General features: G+C 38.0%; 2 protein-coding genes across 2 annotated transcripts; one reads left to right on the top strand and one right to left on the bottom strand.

Annotated features, from left to right (window-relative positions):
- The first annotated feature begins 2,918 nt into the window (after positions 1–2,918).
- Positions 2,919–3,971, top strand: LOC135502612 (putative nuclease HARBI1). Its single transcript, XM_064795561.1, has one exon. The coding sequence runs from the start codon at positions 2,919–2,921 to the stop codon at positions 3,969–3,971; it is 1,053 nt and encodes a 350-aa protein (XP_064651631.1).
- Positions 3,972–26,508: 22,537 nt separating this feature from the next.
- On the bottom strand, positions 26,509–27,112 carry LOC135502613 (uncharacterized). The gene is made up of 2 exons (XM_064795562.1): positions 26,836–27,112; positions 26,509–26,714 (listed from the first exon to the last, which is right to left on the bottom strand). Exons 1-2 carry the CDS (start codon positions 27,110–27,112, stop codon positions 26,509–26,511), a joined length of 483 nt encoding a protein of 160 aa, XP_064651632.1.
- Positions 27,113–27,328: the final 216 nt, after the last annotated feature.

Here is a 27,328-nt window from a genome sequence, read left to right on the forward strand (position 1 = left end):
ACTCGGAAATCCTACTCGAATGGTTTTATCAATTTCTTTGATGGCCAAACCTCTCGAAGCGTTTTGCTAACCAACTGGGGTAAACCGTCTAGCGTATTTTATTGTCTCCTTGCTCTGTCCTTTACCCATATCTTTCCTAGTTCGTACGGGTGATAATAGAACGCTATTAGGTAGCATTACTATTCTGCGTTCTTTTCGATATTTACTTTGTTTCCGCGGTATCCCAATATGCCAATTCCTGACCGAAACAAAGGTCACCGTATTGATCTTTGCGACAGTTTTCAAAGGAGCCAGAGGAGAGCATATGTCTCTGATGAATATTACACTGGAGGAGAAGTTTTTGTTTCCGTGTAAAAATAAAGTCGTTGATGCCTTTCGATAGTTCGAACAGTAAAAAAAACGCGGGATCGAAAACACTTCCAATCGCGTTCTAGGCTTAGGAAAGACACGACATAATTCAATAAATCCTTTATCTGGACTTTTATAGAGTAAGTCATGACCTTGTCGGCAGACGCAATAATATCCCTGGTCAGGCTGTCTTACTCTTTGCCAATTATTCAGTTTATAAGGCGCCTCCTGCCCGCCTATCCAAGTTATATTAGATACGGTGAGAGTCTGACGACGCCAGGTCCGTTTGAGAACACAACCTATCACAATGGTTTTTTTCAAGAGAAGCGGCTGGGTAAACATGGATCCCCTAGCTGAACATGGGTGATGACGAGGTAGGATTATTGTATCATAACAACCAGATAATATCTCAAGCAACTTAAAGTCAACCGGTTTATATCCTCTTCTCCGGCGCACGCGGTGGAGCAGCCATAATTTCCCGCTTTGAATATCACTGAACATTTTACTAAAACGAGAGGAAACAGACACATTATGAACGAGTGCGTAAACATTCCTTTGTTCAGGTTGGTAGACAAGTATATTTCTGAAGGCATGAACATGTCCTCTATCATCTCGATGAACAAACAGTATCGAATTAGAATTGTCGTCAAACATAAACAGCCTGTCTTCATATTTACTCAAAATGACTGCTACGGGGGGTTTGAAAACGACTGGTTCAGAAACTCTGTACGTTTGGGTTCTTTTTTCCTGAAAGAGCAGTTGTTAACGTGTAAGTAGATGAGAGCTGCACTGCTTTTCATTCTTGTTCCCACAGTACAGTGAGACTTTAACCAGTGCCCAAGAAACTTCTGTATGGAATGCCATATGGTATGATTTACTGCCACAATTTGTATCATATTTGACTTTGAGACAGATTTTTGCTATACCACGATCGAGTCTTGGCATTTTATAAAACCTTACCTCTAGTTGATACATAAGCCATCCTCTAGTTATCGTTACATCCTCCCTCTCCAAACATGTTGCCTTCTCACTATGCAGTCGGCAAACATAGCCGCCAGTATGCTCTCGAGTATTGATAGTTTTGCAACTTAGCACCAAAAAGCAAACAAATGCGCAATGAAACCTCGACCGCATGTTGTTAACAGCAAAACTTGGCTGAATTATTTCTCGATCATGTGTAACCTTTTTGTAAAACCTGCTTTGGGTTGGGACCATTGTCAGTTATTACCGAAAATGTACGAGACCACTATATCAAAGACAAGGCATGATCATGACCACTAGGCAGTATTAATAAACGTTACATTAATTCATCCAACATCTTGACCTAATTCAATCAAAGATCTGATTGGCTTTTTCAAACAACAACATTTCAACATACGAGAACATCAGAACTATTTCTACGAAGCCAAAATGGTGCCGATATTTTACAAAAACATGTAATTCAATTTGATAACAAGCATTTTTGCCGGCTATTACTGTAGAAGAATTATAATAAAACACACCGTAGCTACACCTTGGATACTTTTATTGAATTTCCCATTTGCAAGCAACAAATTGGCGATGAATGTCCCGACGGACAATTCAACTGGGTATTTCCGAGTATGATTAGGACAAGCGAACATTGCCGAAAGGAAGGGGACTAAACTGAATGGGAGACTGCCGTGCGAACGCACATGCTGAATCCAAACATGCTCGCTGCAGTGACGGCAAACTCTCCACAAGTTGAACCTCTGCCCGAGATGCCACTTCAAAGTTTATATTTCATTCCTTTATACTTCGTTTTTGCCATCTATCGTCGATCTTTTTATCACTTGAATTACCCTGAAACAGCGTAGTAATTCAAATTACTATACCGGCTACTGGCCGCCGGATATTGACAATAGACCCGACGAAAATCTTTGTTGGTTGGTGAAATTCAGGGGTGAATGGTTTGAAAGGCGCTGCTGCACAGTTCTTTTTGATAATATTGCTAACGATACTTAAAATTTCCTGCGTCATTATATCATGTGGATGAACGAAATCAATATGCATTTTTGGCCCACCCGGTATCATAACGAACATGTTGTAGTTTTTTCTCTAAACTCGTGAGTGCCAGGAAGGCAGTAGGAATCAAATTCTCCATTCAAAGGTCGGTAAGAAACGGCATTCGCATGGTATTGGGAGCCTACATGCCGTCGACGAAACCGCTCACATACCGATTCCGATGGCCCAGTGGCCGAGGCATCCGCCTCAGAAAATGAACCGTGGTTTATGAAATTTGCCACTGTATACATATGCACTTCCGGTAATCACCTATGCGCCGTCGAAGAAAACGGAAAAGCTCACCTACCGATCCCGATGGCCCAGAGGCCCAGGGCCTGTATTTATCAAGCTACTTAAGTCAAAGTATGGTGCCTAAGTATGTACCTAAGTTAAGTACTATACCTAAGTGGAATTCTCCAAGCTACTTACCTAAAGTATCCTACTCAAATCCACCCCTTAATCTAAGACACCTATTAGTGTGTCCTAAGTCTAAGTGTGTTGGCTTAGAACACAAATTTTAATCATTTCGTAAAGGAAGCTACTTCGAGATGGCTGCGTTAATGCTGTTGCCGCAAATGGACATAAATCGGCGACGCGCTATGAGGCGGGAACGTGTATTTCGGGACAGACTGCATCCATTGGATACTTACAATGATCTTGAACTTTATCAAAGATATCGGTTTGATCGTGGTATTATTTTAGACCTTGCCAACGTTATCAGGGAAAACTTGGAGCCGGATACTAACAGAACTCATGCATTGCCATGCGAACTGAAGCTGCTTGTATCCTTGCGTTTATTCGCTTCTGGTTCGTTTCAACAGGTTGCTGGAGATACGGTCCAAATCTCACAGCCTACAATGTGCCGGGTGTTGTGGCAGGTCACTGAGGCGCTGCTATCGTTGATGGGCCGGGTGATTTGCTTCCCATCACAACAAGAGATGGGAAATATTGTGAATGAATTTTACGATATTGCCCATTTCCCAGCTGTGGTTGGATGTGTAGATGGGACTCACATTTGGATACTGGGACCATCTGACCACGAGTGGCGGTACATAAATAGGAAGCACTACTATTCGATCAACACGCAGGTTGTCCTGGATTCGAGGGCGAGGTTCATCAACATTGTTGCGAAGTGGCCAGGGAGTACACATGACTCTGTGATCCTACGTGAGAGTAGATTGGCCGAACTGATGGAAGAGCGAAGAGGTAACGAGGTTCTTTTGGGGGACAGCGGCTACCCCGTACGGTCATGGTTAATGACCCCTTTCCTAAACCCAAATACCGTGCCTGAGCAACGCTACAACCGAGCACATAAACGCACACGAAGCTTAGTTGAGAGGGGGATTGGGCAGTGGAAAAGGAGATTCCATTGCCTCCATGGTCAGTTGCGGTACACACCGAGAAAGGCATGTGAAATCATAACAGTATGTGCTATTCTCCATAACATCGTGATAGACAGAGGACTGCCCGATTTTGATGAACAGCCGCCCATTGAACATCAGCCACAGCCAGATGTTGATCAAGAAAATGTTGTAGCCTTACCTGACCGATTTACAGGAGCGGGGGTCCGAAATCAACTTGTGAATCAACACTTCGCCTAAACATGAAAAAAACGAAGTAAGTTTTTTTTATCACAGAGAAAATAGTATTCCCTGATCAATTTTATTTCACCTTATAAACTTTATCAAGAGAATCACATTCACGGATTATGATAATGCTGATGAGACAAATAATCATTGTCAGCAGGTCGAGAAGGTGGCGTCTGTGGCCTGCAAGTGAAACTGGGATTTGATGTAGTAGTGGTTGCAGTTAGTTTCTGACTTTTCAAAAGCTCGATCTCTAATGATAACTTTTCTTTCTCCATTTTCAGCTTTTCTTTCTCCACTTTCAACTTTTCTATCTCTAGATTAGCTCGTTCTTTCTCCAGTAAGAGCAACTCCTTTTGCAATCCAAACAGTTCACTTGATTCCTCACTTTTCTTCTTTTTCTTCGGTGGTTCCAGATTATCATCATCGATGGCAGGACAGGGACTCGGTAATGATGCTGCTGCACTGTACGCTGATTTGTACATGGGGAAGGTTGATGCTGCTTGACTTGGTTGCCTCGGGAACTTCCTAGCTACCACAACAGAATATATGTATTGCGGTGGTAGGAACTAGGTTATGTTTTAGGCTCTTTTGACCAAAGACCTTACAGGTCTTTTGCCCCAAATTAGCCTACAACCCCAAAGAACCAATCCACCGCAATACATATATTCTATCATTCATGAGATTCCCAGTGAAGCGTTGCAATGAAATGGTCAGTGAAATGGTGAGGGAATACTAGAGCTCAATGGGTTAATGTAATCATGACTTACTGTATTCCAACAGAAAGTACACGTCAATAGCTTTCCAAGGATACCTCATTTGCAAATATCCGTTAAAAAATAGCAGAGAAATGAACCCTTGAAGTTCGCACATCTTGACAGTCCCAGCGTATTCCAATAAATGCTGTAGGCCTACAAGACAGCTGATACAGTGATTAATCATTGTTGCTTGAATCTATTGAAAATATTGTTGACAGAGTCTGCATGTACATGGTAACATATGCTGACCAAACAATACTCACGTCCCAAAGTATTACAAAGGTCTATTGTTCGTTAATGCGTTTATCCGACAGAATTTCGAGAAATTATTTTAGCGTCGCAAAAATAATTTTCAGCGCTGAAAATATTTTCGAAAATTCTGTCGGATAAACGCATTAAGACACAATAGGCCTTTTCATGTCTTTGACAAGCAAAAATAATCAATGACTGCAACATCTGATATGGCCATTGTAATTTGCAAGCACAAATAATTAATGACTGCAACATCTGATATGGTCATTGTACAATTGAATATCACAATGGTTTAAAGGCAAATGTTATTCTGATGAAATATCTTTCACCAGATTTAAGGCCTTAATTTTGCCTGGAAAATGTAACATAATTTTACTAGTAAATAAATAGAAAATGGCAACAGGATATTTATTAAATACCGAAAGGACACATAAGATTCCACTTGGTTTGAAAGCTGAGAGGCAGCATCATATCATTACTCATAACCCCTCATCTGCAAATCCCAAAGAAACACTGTATGTTAGAATACCGGCATTGCGAGAGAATACATTCTTTGTACCTAAATCTCTTTATCTGTCTGCTGATGTAACCATTTCTGGTGATTCTAAAAATAGTGTTGTAAATAATCTTGGTAGAAACCTGATTTCAAAGATGGTGGTTAAGTGGGGAACAGAGCAGATATTTGACCTTGACGAATACAGTCATTATTCTACATTTAAAGATCTGTGGTTAACAGAAGAAGAAAGAAATGATAGAGTTTTTCAGGGTATTCAGTCAAAAAATCTTAGAGAATTAAGATCAGGAGTCGCTGAAGCTGATGTCACTGGAGAAACAGCTAATGAAAAGACATTAAAGAAAGTGTTTGACAAGAAGTACAAAATACCGTTAGATTTTGAATTATTCCATCATCATGCTCCATTTTACAAGTTTCCAATTCAAGAAGATGTTATCATTGAAATCACATTAGCACCAAAGGAAGAGATCATAGTTACCGCAACCACAGCAAGTATGGGCTACAAACTAGAGAATATTTGTTTTGAATATGACACCGTAACCAACAACATGATTGCTAGTCAATTGAGTAACAAGTACAATTCTGGATTCTCAATATTTTATGATTGGGTAGACCATTTTAAGACAGTCAATGTTACTGCTAATGAAACACTAATTAATGAGAACATCAACTTTCCAAGAATGTCTATTAAAGGATTATTATTACTATTTGTGTCTGACTATGTAGATGGAGCTAGAGATTCAGAGAAGTTTGAAAACCCTAACATAAGAAAAGTGCAGATCACAATAGAGGGTGTTGCCAATCAGGTGTTCCCAGAAGGAATGAGAATGATGGATCAATGGGAGGAGATCAAGAAACACTTCATGTCTGAAGATTTGAAGAAAACTCATGACTGTAACATGACCATGGAGAAATACTATGGTGATTCTAATCACTATGGTTTATGGTTGGACCTGAGAACTTCTGAAGACAATCGTCTACACGGATCAGGAAAGAAGCTTCAGAACACAAAAGATGGTATTCAATTATCTATTACAAAGAAATCTGGAAAGGGACCATACAAAATGCACATATTCGTGGTTTCTGACGCCCAGGTTAATATTCAGAATTCTCAGATTGCTTCACTCCAACACTAAGGTGTTGCAAGAACAAAGTTCGCTCCAACACTGAATACTAGATAATGAGTTTTACTAGTGATTTTCTAAGTAATTAACTGGATACACCAGGAAAGAAAGATATCATAAATACACTGTATCAAAGTTTACTGTTGGCATCAACAACAATTGGTTACTCTATGCTACTGAAAAGGTTCTTGAGAATCAATATTGGTCCCCCAAGTCAGGCCAACCTAGAGGAAATTCTTAAACTGGATGGAACTGTAGCTATTAGTAATGGAACATTAGAGTACCTTTACGATCAAGGAATCCTACCCAGAAATATTATGAAGTAAGAATAATTTACTTATTTGATAAAAGGTAAATTTGAAAACGAAAATTTACTTAACTAAATGGTTACTGTAATGAACATAGATTCAAGTGACTATCCAGATCAGAGTTCAAGTGATTTAACAGTCAATCTCAAGACTGAAATTCAAGATGCATGTAGCATCACTTTTACTTTTGCAGTAATACCTTGTACATTCTACAACATAAGTGCAGCCAGGGAGAATAACCGAATCAAAGTTAAGGGGTTTGATGTGGCAGAGATTACGCTACCAGATGGTCTCTATGACCTACAGAGCTTTTCAAAAGTATTTGCGGATAAGTTGAAAGAAAATAGTATGAGTAGAGGTGCTGTCAGATTTGACCTTGAAGAACCAACAGGTAAGGCCATCTTACACTTCCTAAAGAGAAAAAATGAGGCGCATTATCAGATCTACTTTCTTGGTAAAAGTAATGAATTATTTGGCATGAAATCAGAATGGCCTTACCCTTTAGACAATAAAAGTAAGGATGATGTTGTAAGCGAGAAACCCATCAATTTTAGACCAATTAACCATTTTGTTTTTCACTGTGACATAATCGAATCTAATAGTGTATTAAGTAATGGTGAAGCATCTGATGTGCTAACCACAAGACCAATAAAGGAAGCTAATTTTGGAGATTTAATAGCATACACCTTTGAGAAACCAATAGCAATTCCCTGTAAACCAAGATTCAATAAGCTGAATATTCGCTTAACTGATGAAAAAGGTGACATCATCGATCTTAATGGTCATAATGTACAGTACCAATTGGTATTAACTCGAGCTATGCTCTCAGCGACACATCATTAAATTCACTGGAATTAACATTTTCACTGGAATTAAATGGCTGGCATTGGTATGTTATTTGGATCTGCAATAATCAATGGATTAGCATTCACTGGATCCGGTTACCTTTTCAAGTCAATAGACAAAAACGGTTATGAAGATGAAGTGAAAAGACATGATTTGGCTCAGGAGCAATTACAGAAGGCCTCCACAGAATGGGAGGAGCATAGAAAGAGTACTATTGACTTTGTTAATCTTGAATTAAAGAGAGAAAGAGACGCTTCTATTGATTTTAACAATACTGATTCAGCACTTACTGTTTACAATCATTTACATCCAGAAAGAACTATTGTACTACCTCAGCGACCACAATTAAGTGATTACTACCAACCTAGTGATGAAATGAAGAAATACGAGTACCTATGGATTATCCTAGGACTTAGTGGTTTAGGGTTAATAATTTATTATTTTACTAGGGTTAGAAAGACTAAGACCACTGATCGGACACAGTCCTGATGATCGGACACAGTCCTGAGAGCATAGCTCGATCAGAAGCGGGACTAAGATTTTTGATGGGAAAGAGTAAATCCAAATGGATGTTGTAGTCTAATGATCAGTTTTGATCCTTTTTTCATCTTAAGTTCTTCTATGTAGTACTGTCTTTTCTCCTTAGGAATAACACTGTTTTCTTCTAAGGCATCTTTCATGGCTGATTCATCCTTGTTAAAAAATAATACTAAAATTCTTATGTTCTCTCTGTAGTCCTTGACAACTGAATTGTACTTCTGAACTAGTAACCAAACAGTGAGATTGTAGTGCCTGCCGGAAAAGGCAAGATTACATAACTCGGACACCTTCTTTTTTGTGTCTCTCAAATTAGCACAGTCATCAATGAGGAATAATGTGTTAGAACCAGCAAAGGTCAGAGTAGCAAACTGAAGCACAAGGTCCAAATTACTGGCCACAGCTTCGGGATTAACTATGTAGACGTTCTTGTCTTGGTAAATCCATTTCCTTTCATATGTCTTATTGTTGAAATATGTTGGACAGAAAATGACTATGTTCTGGAACTTGTGCCAATACTCCTTTTCTAAGAGGTCAAGGGCAAAATATGTCTTACCACAATTGGTAACACCAGAAATTAACATATTGTGTGGCTCGTAAATAAATACTTCACTCATTTAAATGGATGTAAAGGATGACACACAGCAGTATCTAAGGGATTTGTACTACAACCCCGAGAGTCCCGTGGCTTACAGTTCTTTGAGTAAAATCTGGAAACAGGTCAAGGAAGATATGACTTCGTCACGAGAGCAGAGCTCAGGAAAACTTATCAAACAAAAAGAAGTGAAAGAATTTCTAGAAACACTACCAACTCACCAACTACACAAACCGGCCATTAAGAAATTCACCTTCAGGAAGACAATGGTATCGTACATCGATCAACAGTGGCAAGCTGATCTGGTTGACATGCAGAAATTCGAGAGTAAGAATAAGGGTTTCCGATTCATTTTAACAGTCATAGATCTATTTAGTCGTTTTTCTTGGGCTCTAGCAGTTAAGAGTAAGAGGGGAGAAGAAATCAGAGATGCATTCAAATTGATTTTCAGGACTTCGTCCAAGGAGCAAAGCTCTAGAGAAGCAAAACCAACGAAAATCCAGTTTGATGACGGTAAAGAATTTTACAACAAACACTTCAAGGAACTCTTAACAGAAAATGACATAGAATGGTTCTCCACAAAATCTGATAAGAAGGCAGCAGTAGTAGAAAGATTCAATAGAACCCTTAAAGAAAAAATGTGGCGTTATTTCACCGCTAAGGAGACTGACAAGTGGATTGACGTTCTGGATGACCTGATCAGCGGCTACAATAACACATTTCACTCATCAATAGGTATGAAACCTGTAGATGCCAGAAAGATGGAAAACGAAGGAACAGTGTGGTACAATCTTTACGGTCTTCACCTCAAAGAGACATTTGGTGATCCAAAGTACAAAGTAGGTGACAGTGTAAGAATTTCAAAGTACAAGTCCATTTTCGGTAAAGGTTACATGCCCAACTACACTGAGGAGGTGTTCCAAATCAAACAGATCATCTTTACTCACCCTATCGTCTACAAGCTTGAGGATTACCACAAAGAAGAAATTCAAGGATATTTCTATGAAGAGGAATTGAGCTATGTTCCTAATCCTGACCAGCTAGAGTACAAGATCGAGAAAATCCTAAGGTACAAGACCAGTAAAGGCAAGAAATACGGATTAGTGAAGTGGAAGGGTTACAGTGATAAGTTCAATGAATGGTTACCAGTTTCTGATATCAAATCATTGAAATGAAATAAAGTCTCTAAAGTGACTTAAGTCACAAGAACAAGTTCGAAAAACGTAATTTAAAAAAAAAAATGTCCTACTAAATAAAGAAAGAAATGGAGGGAGCAATATTTGATAATCAAAATGGTATGATGAATCAGAATAATATGATGAATCATGATAATATGATGAATCAAAATATTCAGAAGTTTTTGTATTATTTGCATCAAAATAATATGTTAAATCAAAATATGATAAATCAGATTATGTTAAATCAAAATATGATAAATCAGTTTATCTTAAATCAGATTATGTTAAATCAAAACATGGAAAATCAAAATATGATAAATCAGAATAATATGATGAATCAAAACATGGAAAATCAACCTACAATTTATTGTGTTAAGTGCTGTGAAAAGAAACCTGAAATTAATTTTGAAAAGAACAGGCGTAATAAACTACTTGATTACTGTAAAGAATGTGGTTCAAGTAAAATCAAGGGATGTAATAAATGTTATGAAATTAAATTACTAAGTGATGGTAAATTTGGTAAAAACGGAAATAGAGGTAACTGCAGATCATGTTTTAATTCATATTACAAAAAGGATTACCTTGACCAAAATGGTAATAGAGACAGACACAAAATTAGAGTTGGTCTAAACCGCATTTCTAAGGGAGAGTGTAACGGTAATTCCTCATTTAATCTAGGATGTACAGACAGTTTCTTCCATCAGTGGTTAGAGTACCAGAGGAGTCTATCTCCAATAGGACAAAGTCCCGAGAACAGAGTTCGAATAGAAGAAGAAGAGTTGGATCATGTCTTACCAATCAAGGAATTCAAAGATAAACCTGAACTGTGCTTTGCTTGGTTTAACATGAGACCAATGGAAAAGACAGAAAACAGACAGAAGAGTGCTAAAGTAGACTACACACTATTTAAGGATCAATTGGATAGGTCAATGGATTTCATGGTAAAGATGAGAAGTGAAAACTGGTTTGTCTTTCGAGACCAGGATGTAATACCAGATTGGAAAATAGTGATATCACAGCATTTCGGGGATTATCTTCGTGATGAAAATATGATTCTGCTTGATAGATTATCGAATTTAAATAATAACATGAGAATGAACCAGAACATTAACATATGTAGTCAAACAGAAATCATAAACGAGATGATTAAGTTGAATAATAGACTTGAAAGAAATTTACTCTTTGCAGTGAATTGATTTTATTCTACTTAATTAAATGAATAGAACTTGGGGTTACACAAAACGACCACGTAATTGGAAAGAAAGATTAGAACGATTTCATAGAGAATTAGAGGCAGAAGTAGAGTCAAAGTTGGAGCCTGGTCCCGAAAAACCTTTAAAACCTGCTGGGCCTGCTGGGTCAGAAAAACCTTTAAAATTTAATGTACTTCAAAAACCTGTAGTGTCTGCAAGATCAACACTAAACACTAGAAATGACAGAACAACTGATTCTAGTTATTCCCACTAATTAAATGGATGGAGACAACAAGGTTTATCCAGATTTAAGTAATTTAAACTCTGAAAGTCAATTAAACTATGAAAGGTCTGAAAAGCATACAGAAAGTAACCCTCAGGCTTTCAGACTACAACAAATATGTGATGTTAAGAGTTTCTTAGAAAGCGAGATTGAATTTAGAAGAAAGATATTTTCAAAGTACAAAAAAGCATTTAGCGTAATTACTGGCATTAGCCACTTCCTTAATTTAACTAGCGTAGCAGCCGGATCTGTTGGTGTTTCAGCATTAGCTGGTGTCATCACGGCTCCGATAGGCTTAGCTTTGGGTGGCGTAACAATAGGTAGTGCCATTATTTCATCGGCCATAGGCTGGGAGAAAAAGAATATTCTAAGGAAAATTGAAAAACATGAGAATATCAGAATGTTGGCAATTTCAAAACTGAACACAATCAATGATTTGGTTAGTAAAGCCTTAACCGATTCTCACATATCTACAGATGAGTTTACTTTGATTCTCAAGAAGGAGAAATACATTTCGATGAAAAATGCCATTAGGAAAAAACAAAGGGAGGCAAGTTCAGCTGTTGATGTAGAGTCTTTAAAGAAGACTTTTTTAGAAGAAGGAAAAAAACTAGCACAGATAGAGATGCTAGAAAAACTAAAAGTTCAGTAAATCATACAGGACTCGAGCTATGCTCTCAAGACGAAGTCCGACTAGGACAAGGTCCCGAGAACAAAGTTCGACTAAATAGTCCTAATCCTAATGTGGTGTATCACTATCACTATTATCATTACTTTGGTGTTAGGGATGAATTTCACCAAGTAGCACTACCATCAGCACCACCCTATTCATTAGTTTAATCGAGCTCTGCTCTCAGGACAAAGTCCGACTAGGACAAAGTCCAGAGAGCAAAGCTCGACTCAAGCGAAGTTTGAATCGCTGTAATCTATGTAGCGTTCATAATACATTCCAAACGGTAACGTTCTTATTCCATCTTCAAGTATGAACCTCTTATCATCAAAAGGACTGAGGCTTTTTTTGTCAACTTCTTCCAAATAGATTTGGTGTTTATCTGATCTTAAGTGTCTCATCTTGTGGTAAAATGACCTACTCTTTTCAAGACAATCAACATAGTCATCAAATGAGATATTTCTCCTTACTACATTCTTGGCAATACCCTTCAATTTCTTAGAATCGTAATCTTTTGTCCTGTAAGCGTACATCTTACTTCTCAGGGCAATGAATTCAGTCATCTCGACTCCTCCTAACTCATCCTTAAAGTAGCCTGGTACCTTCTTCTTACTGGTGTCATAGAGTGGATGATCTTTTGGATAATTACTGAAGTCAAAATAGTGTTTCAACTCCTTTAAGTCTTTAGTTAAGTCATCAGTATTAATGTTAAGTACAAAGGAATCTGTATCTAGATACAGTAGTTCAATATTTTTCTCACCAAAGTACACGGTTAAAGAACTTCATAATAGAATTCATACATTAATAATTTAGACAATTCAAGTACTGAAGCTCCTATGTAGATTGGTTTGTTGAATTTCATTGATGTTTTCCTCATGCTAATAGCAGCATTATGTTCGTCAAATACGCATATCGATGAAAACCTGGGATTGGCCATTACATTCCTGGCTCTCTCCCCGTCCGATACCAATTCAATTTCAACCCTGTTCCTTACATTCTCACAAGTCTTTCCGTAGAACGCATTATTCATGAGCTTAAAATAGTCTTTCTCAAAATCAGTCTTAGAATCCATACGTCTTTTAGTGTTAAAATCAATGTATGGTGCTAACCACTTTGATTGTTTAAAGCTTATCACTGAATGAACCCTCTTAAGTACCATTCCGTGCTTTAGGTAAAACTGTAGCATTCTGTAATGCACTATGTAATTAGTTTTATCCTTTTGTGTTAGTATTAGTTTCTCTACATTTGATCTTTTATCATCACCCAGTAACTCCCTCTGGTAAGGACTTAATTCATCATCTTCAATAAAGAGAGATTCAGGACAGAATGGAAAGTTCCTCGACTTAAATTTAATATTTCCTGGATACTCCAAATCCACCTCTAAGAAATACCCTACCTCACTATCACTTGGAATTGCCATAATCTGCTCTTTACTAATAACATTCATGTTAAGTCGAGCTATGCTCTCGGGACTTTGTCCTAGTCGGACTTTGTCCTGAGAGCATAGCTCGAGTGGATCAATATCTATCATTTCAAAACTACCATAGGGTTGAGGTTCCATCATGGCCCATCCGTAAGATTATTAGCATCGATGTACAGCAATTTATGACTCTCATCGGCCTTGATATGCCTTGTTCCCATAACACCCGATATTCCACCTCTTATTGCCTTTTCAAAAGTAAGTAATATGTTGGTATCAGTCAGTAGTTCTAGGTTTATTCCTGTGTATTTCAAACCAGCTTGCCAGGTTAGGCCTGGTGCCGAGTAACAGTGACATGGATCTATCTGAAAGTAGTTCAAATTGACATCCCTGAATTTCTCAAATAAATCAGCTAGAAGGATCACATCAGTTTTGAGGTAGAGGTCAATGAACTCACCGTGATACCTGATCTTGAAATGATCCCATATTACCTTAGCTTCATCATATGCAGAATCAGGTGCCATTTCATTTTTCAATTCGTCAAAAAACATAGACTTTTCTAGGTAAGTAACATTGTAGCTTTCATGTGATGTGTAAAAAGAGTAAGGTACTGAACCCTTCTTCCTCAATAGCTTAAAGTCAGTGGTATTTGGGAACAGCTGTCTGGTAATTTTAAAATCATCATCCAACATTGATTTGGTTATGTTGTCTAAACTGGACTGCAGGAATCTGTACGAGTCCAAAAACCTGAAACAACCGAACTGAAATGAAATGTATTCCTCTGATGTTTTGGCAAGTATTTTCAGTTTCTTGTACTTCGGTCGCTTAGTCATTAATTCTTTAATAAATAAGTGAGAATCGTAATTACTGAGATTGTGAAAAAACACTGGAACAAACATAGCTTTCTTTTCATTCAAATTACACGAGTTGTGAGCAGCACCTCGATATCTACCACAGTAGTGATCATGATCCTTGACCTTGTCATATCCCAAAGGTTGATTACAATAGTAACAATGTGTTTCTAATTGATATTTATGCCAGTCTTCATCTGTCATTGTTAGAGGAAAGTTACAGTTCAATAAATTAGAGAATTGTTCTTCCATCCTGATTAACCAATTACAGAACACATCTACAACATCAGCACCCCTGTGAGACACATACTGGCTACTGTAAAGGTGTGTGTAGTCTGAGTGAACATAAACACCAACAGCTGATGCATTTTGTTTAAAAAGTTTTTTTAGTGGTAACAGTGGTATCTGTCTGAGGACGAAGTCCGACTCGAGCTCTGCTCTGAGTTGTGTCGGACTTTGTCCTGAGAGCAGAGCTCGAGTTATCATTGACTGTTGTGCTTATCGCTTCGAAATCAGCATAGATCACAAATGGAACTCTATTTTTGAATGAGTGTTTTTCAAATTTAATTTGTGACCATTTACTGTTAGGTGGAGGCAAAGTAATCTTACAGTAATCGTGTTCTCCACATTTCTTTTTATGATTATCTAGTGTTGACTTCCTGTAAAAGTAATTCATGCATCTCCTGCAAAGATACACTCTATGAGCTAGTGTCCTGAAGAAAAGATTGATGTCTCTTATGTACATGAAATGGTCCTTGAAATACAGCAGATCGATGACATCATCATCATCATAATTCTTGGACAGGTAGAGAGGTTCTAGTTTTGCCTCACAGGTGCTCTTAGCCGATTCATTCTGCAATTTAAACACATTAATTTTGAGATTATTATCACTCTCTATCTTAGGAATATCCTTTTGAATACATACAGGAAATGATTTGATTTTGATATCAGTAGTTTTCGAACTCTGTTCTCGTGACGAAGTCATTTCTAGCATATCAGTAGTGATATTGAATGTACTCTCGAGCTCTGCTCTCAGGACAAAGTCCGTCTCTGGATTTTCTTTCAGATATTTAGCGGCCAATAAAGACCAGAGAAAACATTTATTGTCATTTGATTCCACATTTATTACTGCTTTTGTTTTAAATGGTAATTCAGTGTAATGACCACCTTTACACCTCTTGTAAGAACAGATGGTCATGTTACAAGACTCTATTTTATTTAAAGTAAGTCCAGAACCTTGAAAGTACCTTTCCTCAATCTGTGTCTTAATGTAGTTTAACTGGTTGGTTATGGCATAAATTGCCTGGTTCCTTGAAATTATGCTTTCCATTGGAGACTGTATGGGGTGTGTCGAGCTTTGTTCTCGGGACCTTGTCCTAGTCGAGCTATGCTCTCTGGACGTAGTCCGGGTTACACTTTCACCCTGACGATCAATGCTCTGCTCTTCGACCAAAGGTCGATCAAACTGAGCAAATACTGATATGCTAATTTTGTGATGGTAATCATTGAGTTGAAATAATACCTCCTCTAATTTATCTCTGTATTCATACACTTGTTTAGCTTCTCTGTCAATCTTCAAACTAATGGTGACTACAGGCTTTCCAAATTGTTTTACTATTTCTATTCCACTCACTTTCTTTATGCCATCTAGCTCATTTTCCTCAAATGCAAGTTTCTTATCCATAGTTTTAGGGATCAGTGATGGGGCTCGGGGTTGAGCAAGAGGCACATAATCCGGATTTAATTTACTTAAGTGACCTTTGGTTCTCCTGTGAATGGCCATATTATTGTATGATATGTACTTGTCACATGTAGTGCAAAGTATTTTCTGATTCTTATCAGTCATTCTATTTATTAGATTAAAATTTATTAAATTCAATAAATCTCTTGAATTAAATAGAAATTGACTTCATAATCAATGAACAAGAATGTAATGAAGCCAAATTTGAGTACTACTTAACAGACCAATTAGACATAAAATCAATTACTTTGAAATCGATAACCTTTTACAATTCATGGTGGACAGGTGATTTTCTACCAGAGGGAGTCAGGATTTTCTCATTTCTAGTCGAAATAACCAGAATTACAACAAATGAGCCCTTAGATAAACAATTATGGTGTATGGATGAATTTAGGACATTATTTGCTCCTGGACTTGAAACAGATACACTTGAAAAGGAAGTCATGAAAGTTTGCGAACGGTATTTGGAAAATGAATCTACCACAACTAAAGACACCATTACTCAATACACATTTCCATACTCTCGACATTTTAGTTTAAGTGAGTTTTGTGAGGTATGGCAAAAATACATAAAAGAAATTGGAATTAGCCATGTGAAAATTTACTGTGATAACAATAATTACATAACCCTTGAACTTACAGAGGATAAAGAGTACCCTCTGAAAGTATACAAGTTAGATAAAAATGAAAAAATCAAGATTGAGAGAAACACAGAAGGTTTTCAAATAAGAAAAACCATAAGAGAGGTGATAGAAAAACAGCTCACAGTGGTGAATGAGTGGTTTGGCTTTAAGCAAACTAAATTCACCAAGAAAGGAAAATACTACTCCACAAGACCACTCAACTTTTACAGGAAATATCTATTCCTGCAAGCTAATTTGGTTGACAAAGCTAAGACCCTCTACAACAATAAACCATCTAACATTTTCTGCATCATACCTGTAGAAGATGGTGACCAAATAAAAATGCAGCGATACGAACCGAATTGTAAGAAAACGATAAATAAGTGTACTAATCACATAAAATTCGAAATCACTGATGAGAATGGTAAGCTAGTTAATTTCAGAGGAACAGAGGTTTCTTTAGAGTTAAGAATCGAGCTATGCTCTCAGGACGAAGTCCGAATAGAGTTAAACTCTCAGGACAAAGTCCGAATAGAGTTAAACTCTTGTGGTGAAGACAAGCACCTCGGACTCGAGCTCTGCTCTCAGGACGAAGTCTGACCACCTGATGAGATCATTCCATTAAAGGAATAGTACATTTCTTCTCTTTAACTACAGGTTTAACAAGAGGGCTAATTGATCCCTTCATGACTGCTTCATTCGGACTTTGTCCTGAGAGCATAGCTCGATTCAAGCCTGATCGCTGCTCTTTACTTACTTTTTTAGGAAGTTTCTTAAACATAATGAATGCTGCTTAAATAACGGCACCTAAACCTAGTACATAGACATAGGTATTACTACTAGATTCACGCAGTGATACATCAGTATTTTGAGATTGTGGTTCTTCTTCCTCTACTTCTTCTTCCTCCTTTTCCACAACTCTGTTTTTTGGTGAGGAGTCCTGTACTTTAAATGTCGTCTTATCCTTTTTTATCATCTTAAATTCCTTAGATCTTCTACCCAGTTCTCTGGACCATGCTAATTGTTTCTCTGATCGATGTTTCTTAGACACTGAAACTTTAGTCGGACTTTGTCCTGAGAGCATAGCTCGAGTAGTATCAGTTACAGTTTCAAGTTCCATTTATCTTGCTCAAATTAATTGGAACTATGTTCTCATAACCAGGTTAATTTAGTCTTCTTTATCATCACTACCTGTGATATCTAGACTTTCATCTATTGGTTTGTCACATTCAGAGACAGTCATATTTGGTGTATTCATATTTGATGCAGTCATACTCGATGTATTCATAGATGATTCCTCATGACAATGACCTAAAGTAATAAGTGTTGTTGAAGCAAGTGCAGTTAGTGCACCCATTCTCAAACTCAACCATCCAAGCCATTTATCCAACTCGTTAGTTATCAAATAATCATTTCTAAGATCATGGTAAAGATCATCTTCATCATCTATTGGTAATAACCACCTTGATAATTTAATGTAAGCTTTAAGTACTGTCTTACCCAAAGAATCATTAAGTCTAGCAGCCATCTTTGTTTCATACATTCTATGGTGTTTTAAGATTTCTTTTTCAGTCATATTATCTAAGTCATTAAAAGTTATTTGTTTATTAAGGAAATCCTTGCTTTTACCAGTTGCAATTAGAATCTCTAAGTCTTGTTTGGCTTTAAGGCCACTATCAGTTCAAAAATAGTTCAAAAAATAGTTCAAATTTTGTTGATTGCTACTTGATCCTAGTTGGTAACTAGAATTGACTATTCCCTGACTGGGATTAACTATTCCCTGACTAGGAGTAACTAAATTTGAACTATTCAACTGCTTGTTTGAAACTTGTTGATTTGTAGAGCAGTTCTGTTGAAAATTAGTTCTGTTTTGTTGGTAACTACCAGTGTTCTGTTGGTTAGAAGCCCCAACTCGAGCTAAGCTCTCAGGACTCATAACACCAATATGTTTCATTTGTTGTTCAATTACAGATGATGTCTGACTATTCATTTGCTGACTGTTCATTTAAAATAATAGAAAAATGAGTGTTAAGTGCAAAATGCTGTTTTCACAAGTTTATTGCACTTAACACTAGCTAGAGCTATGCTCTCAGGACGAAGTCCGGCTCGAGCTATGCTCTCAGGACGAAGTCCGGCTGGTGTAAACTTAATACTACTGATGCAGTTAATGTCTCGACCTGCACTAGCACTCAATAAAACGTCAAACTGCTTGTCAATATCCTGGTCATATTCCTTCTCAACCTTGTAATTCTGGAAGAAAATACTTTGAGTGAAATCATACCATAATCTCTCCAAATCATTAACTCGCTCCTTGTTGGTTAAAAAAGGTGTAAATATTACATAATCAATTTTCAGCGTTTTAAAGGCTTGGTGTAAAAATACCTTGTAGTTAATGGTGACCTTGACACCACAGTAATGCAGAAATCTTAGGAAGGCAAAGTAAACTAGTCTAAGGTCAGTGATTTTCTCATCGGTTAATTGCGGTTTACCAATTGCCCTGTTAATAAATTCTATTGCAAGAAACCAGTCATATTCCCCACAGTGGAATTTAAAAAGCATGGCTTCACCATGTAACCCTTGGTTACATAACTTAGAGGGGAGAGTGTTAATACCCATTTTTAGGGCTGACTGAAGAGTACTTTCATATCTCTGCTTACTGAGGCATTTTCTGGAACTTGAAAAGCAACCCTGTAAATACCATTCCACAAAGTCCTTTAAATACTTAACTGCCGATTCGGACAGCCGACTCCATCCAAGTTTCCTTAGAATACTGTCAAAGTAACGTGTCTTGTTGTCAATATTGATCTCAAGAGTTTTAAAATCATCGTCGTAAGTAGTCGAATTGCAATTGGTGCAGAATTGATACTTCACAGTTTTAGCTGCGTACCTTGCTGAATTCAAGTTTTTTTGATACTCAAAAAGGGTCCACCTTTTACAATTACGGCAGAATTGGGCATTAGTGTTGGTACTGACGTCATATTCTTTCATTCTTGGCAGGACTACTTTGCCTGTCTCAGTCAGACTTCGTCTTGAGAGCATAGCTCGAGTAGGCTTATCATCTTCTCCACTGTCATCTTTTTTATTGAATGTAAAATTTCCAGTCGGACGCAGTCCTGAGAGCATAGCTCGATCCATAACCCTAGGACGAAGGAATCCAGTAAGATTTTCATTGCTACATTTACTAAAATAGTCTTTTAATGAAATCATCCTATTCACTTCTATTTACATAATAATTATTTTTTAAACATTGTTTTGATAGAATGTCACCTAAGACCTTTTACGTGATTTTAAGGCTTTACGTGATTTTAAGGCTTTAACACCCTCTATTAAACCATAAATTATGGAACTAACAATAGCAATAACTGCTATGATCAGATGTTCAGCTCGAAAGCCAACAACTGCACCAATTGTTTTCAGGAGAAATGAAACTAAAGACCCTATTATTCCCGGTAAAGCCGCAGCTGATTTCTTGGCTAGTTCTTTTAGCCATTCAGCAAACTTCTTGAGACCTTCTTTTACTTTATCTGGTATTGATGGTTTTGGTCCTGGCCCAGGTTCTGGTGTAGGTCCTGGAGTTGGGTCTGGTCCTGGAGTTGGGTCTGGTCCTGGAGTTGGTTTTACAGATTTAGTGGCACCACTTAAAACACTACAAATACTAAGACCTAGAGTTGTAAATGTCATTACAACAGCTGTTATTATGGCGCTAATAGTTACACCATACGTCTAAAAAAAAGTAACTTTATTCTGTCCTTCAGAGGAATAGTTGAGTCTGGTTTCTTTAGAACATCAACAATTAAACGTTTAATTCTTCTAGTTTGTGACTCCCTGTCATTGTCTAACCTCCATACCTTTGACTGTTCCTCATACAATTTGTCATTTAGTTCATCTATTTGCTTTTTCAACTCTCCTTTATCTTTAGTATCTTCTTCTACAGACTTTACATAGTCTCTTGTTAAATTATGAAGCTGATCTTTTAATTCCTCTATTTGCATGTCCTTATCCATCTTTACTGCAGCTAGTTCATCACCAGCGTGTTTTAACCCTCTAAGTTCTCTCAAGGCATATTCAGTAAAACCCAGTGTTTTAAGTTCATCATCAGTAGCATCTATCAGTTGATCTATTGGTTGGTTTGAACTGTATACCTCATTAATTAATGTATCTGTTTGAGTGGATGCAGATTTAGGTTCCCTTACTGGTGGGTCAGGTGCAATCATACCTCTAATCATGTCAGCAAATCCAGAGGTATTAAGGTAGCAGGAAGGGTTGGGCGTTTGTGGTTTCTGAGTCTGAGGGGGTTGGTGTCTGTTGACTGTGCTTTAAGAGAGACTAGGCATGGCGCCAGTCTCTCTTAAAGCACAGTCAACAGGCATTTGGTCTCAGTATTTGGGTTTTGATTGCCATGACTGTACCCCTGTAAAAGTCAGAGGAGGAGAAGTTTGGAATGATGAAAGCATTGAAGAAGAAGAAATGTTATTATTGAGGAAAGCAAAATTTATTATGAGACTAGAAGGCAGTGTCCTGACTTGATTATTTTGAAAATGGCGGTCTGAACACATTAAAAGGTGGAACATAGCATTTTATGGACTTTGAAGTGTTCCCCAGTTAAAGGGAGACTATAGGCAGCAGCTAGGTAGGCAAGATAAAGTCATACAAATTTGCCAATAGGGGTCAGTCATATCTCTAGGCATGGCGCCAGTCTCTCTTAAAGCACAGTCAACAGGCATTTGGTCTTAGTATTTGGGTAAGTACAGAATCAAGGCAGCTCAGAGAGCAATGATTGAACGATACTGTGGACAAGTCCAAGGATACTGCATCAGTCACGACCAACTTCTCATCAGAAAGCGTCACCACCAGCATATTCAATGTTCAGTTCCAACCTGTACCAGTCCAATGCACGCCTGTCATGGTCAGCAGTGGTCAGCTTAGCGCGATATGGAACATTCTTCCGAAACTCAAGCGAGGGAAGTCTGCTCATTAGCCTATCTCGCGCACTGCTCCTTCTTGTCAAACATCGTAGTGAAATCGTGGTACAGTGGGGCGTCCTCGAGGATTGCAGCTGGTCGGACAGACGTGAGGTGGAATGTGGGCGGCTGCACTTCTTCGTTGATGTGCGATGGCAGATAGCACAGTTCTTGCGTTGCATGACAGCTGAAAGTGAATGTGATATCATAGACCTGAGGCGTTTGCAATGAGACTATAGGTGAAGTAGAAGCAAGGAGTGAAATGGGCCATCTTCCAGTGACTAATATACAGAGTAAGGGCACTGGGTGTTGTTATATTCAGCATTGAATGTATTCCTCGTACAAGCGTGAATAGTGTGGACATACAGTGAGAGGTGAGAGACCCCTATTGACTACTTCTTGTAACTTTATCTTGGATATCATATTAGTATTGAACTTCTAGCCATGGAATATGAAGAAATTGAAGTTGTAGGCATGGAATATGAAAAATTATTCAACGGTGAAAGACATTATTCCATGAGGCTTTGCCGTGATCGCAAAGGACGCGACGCGATTGGTTCACATGCTAATGAGGTATGATAATGATAATTACCTCTATAATGCTACTTGGATAGCGACTGTGTCGTTGATTGCAACAGTGGTCTATGTCAATGTGTGCCTGTAATGTCAATGAAGTATGATGAGGTGATGACGATAGTGCAATTATTAAATATTGGCAAGAGATCATACTACAACATAGGTCTTGTTTTTGACAGATGACTGTGCGACATTCCCATTGGGTCATGTTAGAGTCAGCACTGCATGTATTCCTTGTACAAGCTTGAATAGTTGTGACGGACTTTGAGGGGTGAGAGACCCCTATCGGCTACTTCGGCTAACTTTATCTTGCCTACCTAGCTGCTAGCAATAGTGCCCCTTTATCAAGACTGCAACCCACTGTGGGGGGCTAAGAAATTACCTTTATAATCCTAGTTGGATAACCACTGTGTAGATGATTTGAAGAGTGCTCTGTGGATGTGTGCCTGTAATGTCAATGAAAGTATGATGAGGTGATGACGATAGTGGAATGACGAAATATTGGAAAGAGATCTATTCCTAGAAGAACATATCTCCTGTTTTGACTAGGTGGCGCATTTTAGAATCAGCAGTGAGCACTGTGTGTAACATGGTGGAGGCAGCGGAGATAATAACTGTGTCGAAAGTATTGTTGTAGGGCCTTCCCTAGGCCCATGGGGTTAAATTTACAATCCACGATTGAAAAGACGTAGTTTGATCGCATTCAACTATAAATCCATTGAACAGTTGTGTTCCTTTAGTCATCCGATGACCTTTTGTTGGGCCATGATCGGGGATTGTAAACTGGAAATGTATTATGGACTGGGAGACGGGGGAAACACAAGTGAAATAGAACAAAACAAGTGATTTTGGGGCTTTGGTTTAGACGCATGCCCCACATGTGCCATGCGGGATTATACGGTTCATGTGAACTTGTTGACATCTACATGATCTGGTGCTGTTATTGGTCATGGTACATGGTAGGCCTAATCATCATGGCTATATGTTTCAGGAAAACCTCGGAGTAAAATGAACTGCCGATGAATAATGATGTTGTTCATGTTTACCATGTTTACTAGTACATAGCCATAGGGTATGCACTGGCCAGTGCACTTTCTGCACGTCGTCATGGTCATGTACGTGATACCTTGCATATTTCGTTTTTTGAATGCGCATGCTTTTTGGGCAAAATCACTTGTACCAACACTAATGAATAATGTCTTCTTATCCCTATGACTCCATACACAGTGAGGGCATTGTCCCATTCCCATCAAATGGTAACTTATTGTACCGTATTAGGGTGGAAGTTGGGGAGCAGATACCTACCGTTGCACGCCCGTCATAATCAGCAGAGATGAGCTTAGCGCGATATGGAACATTCTTCAGAAACTCAAGCGAGGGAAGTCTGCTCATTAGCATATCTCGCGCACTGCTCCTTCTTGTCAAACATCGTAGTGAAATCGTAATGGAAAACGTCTGGCTTTGCGCCAGACGTTGAGACTAATAAGTGAAGAACTCATAGGTAAAGAACTTCTACTTGCGCGAGACTGCTCTGATAAAATTATCATTGCAGAGACTACGGTGACGTACACATATATTTTTTACAATCAAAAATGCCCTCAAAAGACGACATGGAATGATTATTTTATTGATATTTCCTACTTTATACCTTCCAATTATCACTTTATACAAATAGATCGGCGTTAGTTCGCATGCTTTTCTTTCCTGGTGACACTATAAAGCAAAATAGTTGCAACCCCGTAAATGCGCTATAAGTCCAATAATAAGTGACGGTGACCCGTTATAAATGTTTCGCCAGCTTCGCTTTTTTGCCGCTACGCGGCGCGTTGGGCCCTTGCGTCTAGTACCAAACTTATTCTTTAATGTGCCTTCAGAAAGGAATTTACCATCTGATTTAATTAAAGGAATGATAAAGGCATTCCCTCCATTAGGATTAGGAATTTTATTCATATTGTTCTTTTGTTGTTCTGTAAAGTTTGCTAATTCTCCTTTTGTAGGCAAGAAGTAAGGTTCCTCGTTGTGCAAATAAATACGTGGTGCTAGTTTACTTAGTTTGTTAGGGTCATATTTCCATTTACCACTTTTTTTCAATGCTGTATCAAGTTTATCCTCTTTATCATCTAGCAATGACTTCTTCTCCTCTAGTTGCTTGTCAAAAACTCTTGGCCTTTCTGGTACACTTAATGAAGTTTCATCAGTAAGATTTGCACCTCCTGTGTTGTATGTTGTGCCTGGCCTTTCTGGAGTTTTAGTGAATGAAGTTTCATCAGTAAAATTTTCACCTCCTGTGTTGTATGTTGTGCCATCATCTTTAGGCTTTGGATTAATACCAAAGATATCAGCATAATTTTCACCTCCTGTGTTGTATGTTGTGCCATCATCTTTAGGCTTTGGATTAATACCAAAGATATCAACATAATCCTCAGGTTTGTAATCAGGTTCGTAATCAGGATCGTAATCAGGATTGTAATGTGGATAGTATTCACTCATTTCATAATTTTCACCTCCTTCAGCCATAATTACTTATTTATCTAACCATAAAAACAATCAATGTACCAACAACTGAGTAAAGCATGAATTTAATTGTTTCATGAGTATCATCCACCTTCTCAACTTTGGTGTCAAGTTTAGTAGTAGTAGGAGTATTCTTTGAGGTTTCAGTTGTTTTTGGTGTATCAACATTACTCTTTGGCGTATGACTGGTCATTGATGTACCAACACTACTCTTAACTCTTATTTTCTTAGAACTATTTCCTTCCATCAGTGGTGGTGGTAAGGTCTTTTTGTGGTTAATGTCATTCTTACCGGGTTTAGCATTTTTTGGTGCTATTAAAATGTTATTATTGTAGTTATCCAGCTTACCAATAACGAGTACCATATTTGATCCTATGACATACAATCCTGGTGCTATTACATAATCTAGTCTTGTATGAGTGTCACTCACTGCTTTTTGGTATCTTTGAATTGAAGTGGGAATATCAGGATGTTGATTAATCGAGTCCTTTAATAGTTTGTTAAATTCCTTCTGAGCATCCAATTCTGTACCCGGTACTCCAATTATTGGTGTTCTGGTCAACGCCTGAGCACCCAGAATACAGTAAACATATGTTCTTATTGTGTCATTCAACCTCTCTATTCCAGGATTAGAGAAACCATTTGTTTTAAATATCATGAATTGTTGATAGGTTTGACATTCATTTTGTGTAATTACATCAAATACATTCCTGTGTTGTTTCACATGATACTTAATGAAGGTATCTGGATATTTGAAATTAGCCATTCCAGCATCCCAGTCTTTACTGAACATCGGTGGCATTCTATTCTCATGAACTTGCATGAGGAAGAAATTGATTTTAGAATCATTGATGTAATATCCGGGATCAGTTATGTTCGGGTTGTAATCCGGTACACTCCATGACCTCCAACCACCGTTATTTTCAAACACCGAGAAATCGTACTCGTCTTTTAAACCAAATTCACTCAATAACCCTCCTAGTTTCCTACGGTTAATGTTATTGTTTGTCTCATTAAAATCACTTTCACCTGGAATTGGTATCTCTAGATTCTTCATGATCTTCAATATTTGATAGTAAACATGAAACCTGTAAATTGACCTTATCAATGGGTCACTGTGATTCAAGTGATCGTCTATTGAAATACCACAACCTGCTGTAGCAAACCAAACAGCCATGTTAAATTGGTTCTGGTAAAACGATAATGGATTCTTTTCCAGTCGCAGACAGTCTTTCTTATTTTTCAGGCTCAAAAACCCAGGTGTTATCTTAGTTTCTTGTAGTCTGAAGAAATTGTTAGTATTAACAGTTACTTCTAAATTAAAGAAGTCATAGGTGAATTTACTTTTATGTTGATTTGCTATTGGATAATACATTTAATTTACTTGAATTTTTCCTTGAATTTTGGATAATGAAGACATTAAAAAAGCCATTTATTTTAATGGAATTAACCCATTGAGCTCTAGTATTCCCTTACCATTTCATTGCAACGCTTCACTGGGAATCTCATGAATGTTGCGGTGGATTGGTTCTTTGGGGTTGTAGGCTAATTTGGGGCAAAAGACCTGTAAGGTCTTTGGTCAAAAGGGCCTAAAACATAACCTAGTTCCTACCACCGCAATACATATATTCTCACAACTTTATCAGGGATATCTCCAACACTTGAACATGTTGAAAGACTTGTACTTGGACTTGCAATTGGAACTAAACTATCCATGCCACCATCAATTCCATACACCGTAGGATCATTCTCGCCTATAATTGATGCTACCTTCTGTGATAACTGAGTCGGTTGGTCTGGCGGAGGTCCACCACCTAAAAGAGGGAAGACGTTGATAAGATAACGTCACGTTGCCATTCATTCCCATGATATGTATTTGGAAAAATGAGTCAAAAGTTTATAAGATAAATTTGAGGAGGTAATAAACAAACGTACCTGTTTTTGCACTCTCCTTTCGATGTTTCCGGTATTGATCTTTCATGTTGCTGCACATGTTCTGCCACTTCTTCAGCAACTGCGATTTCGTCCGCACAACCGATGGATTGCGTTCGTTCATTGCTTCTGTGATTCGAACCCATGCCTGGGCCTTTTTCTGAGATGTGACGTTCGGCCCGAATTTGGAAACAAGCAAATTAAATTCCTTTTCATATTCTTCTGTCAATCTCAGCACTTCAGCCTCTGTAAAGTTTGGTTGCCTTGTCAACTTAGCCATTGCGTCTATACTGCTCTAAACTAGTGGATACCGGCCCATGCACAGTTGGTATAGGCCTATCACCAAAGCATTACCCGATATGAAATCTGAATCGTAATACACAGTTTATCATTGTGGTCATTGAGGCGCTCGACCCAGAACCTTCCCCAAACCACAGAAATGTACATAAAAGGCCTGTGAAATGTGACATACACCCTTGGAAATTACATTTGGACA

The sequence above is a fragment of the Lineus longissimus genome, chromosome 18, assembly GCF_910592395.1.
Source record: "Lineus longissimus chromosome 18, tnLinLong1.2, whole genome shotgun sequence".
Taxonomy (NCBI): Eukaryota; Metazoa; Nemertea; class Pilidiophora; order Heteronemertea; family Lineidae; genus Lineus; species Lineus longissimus.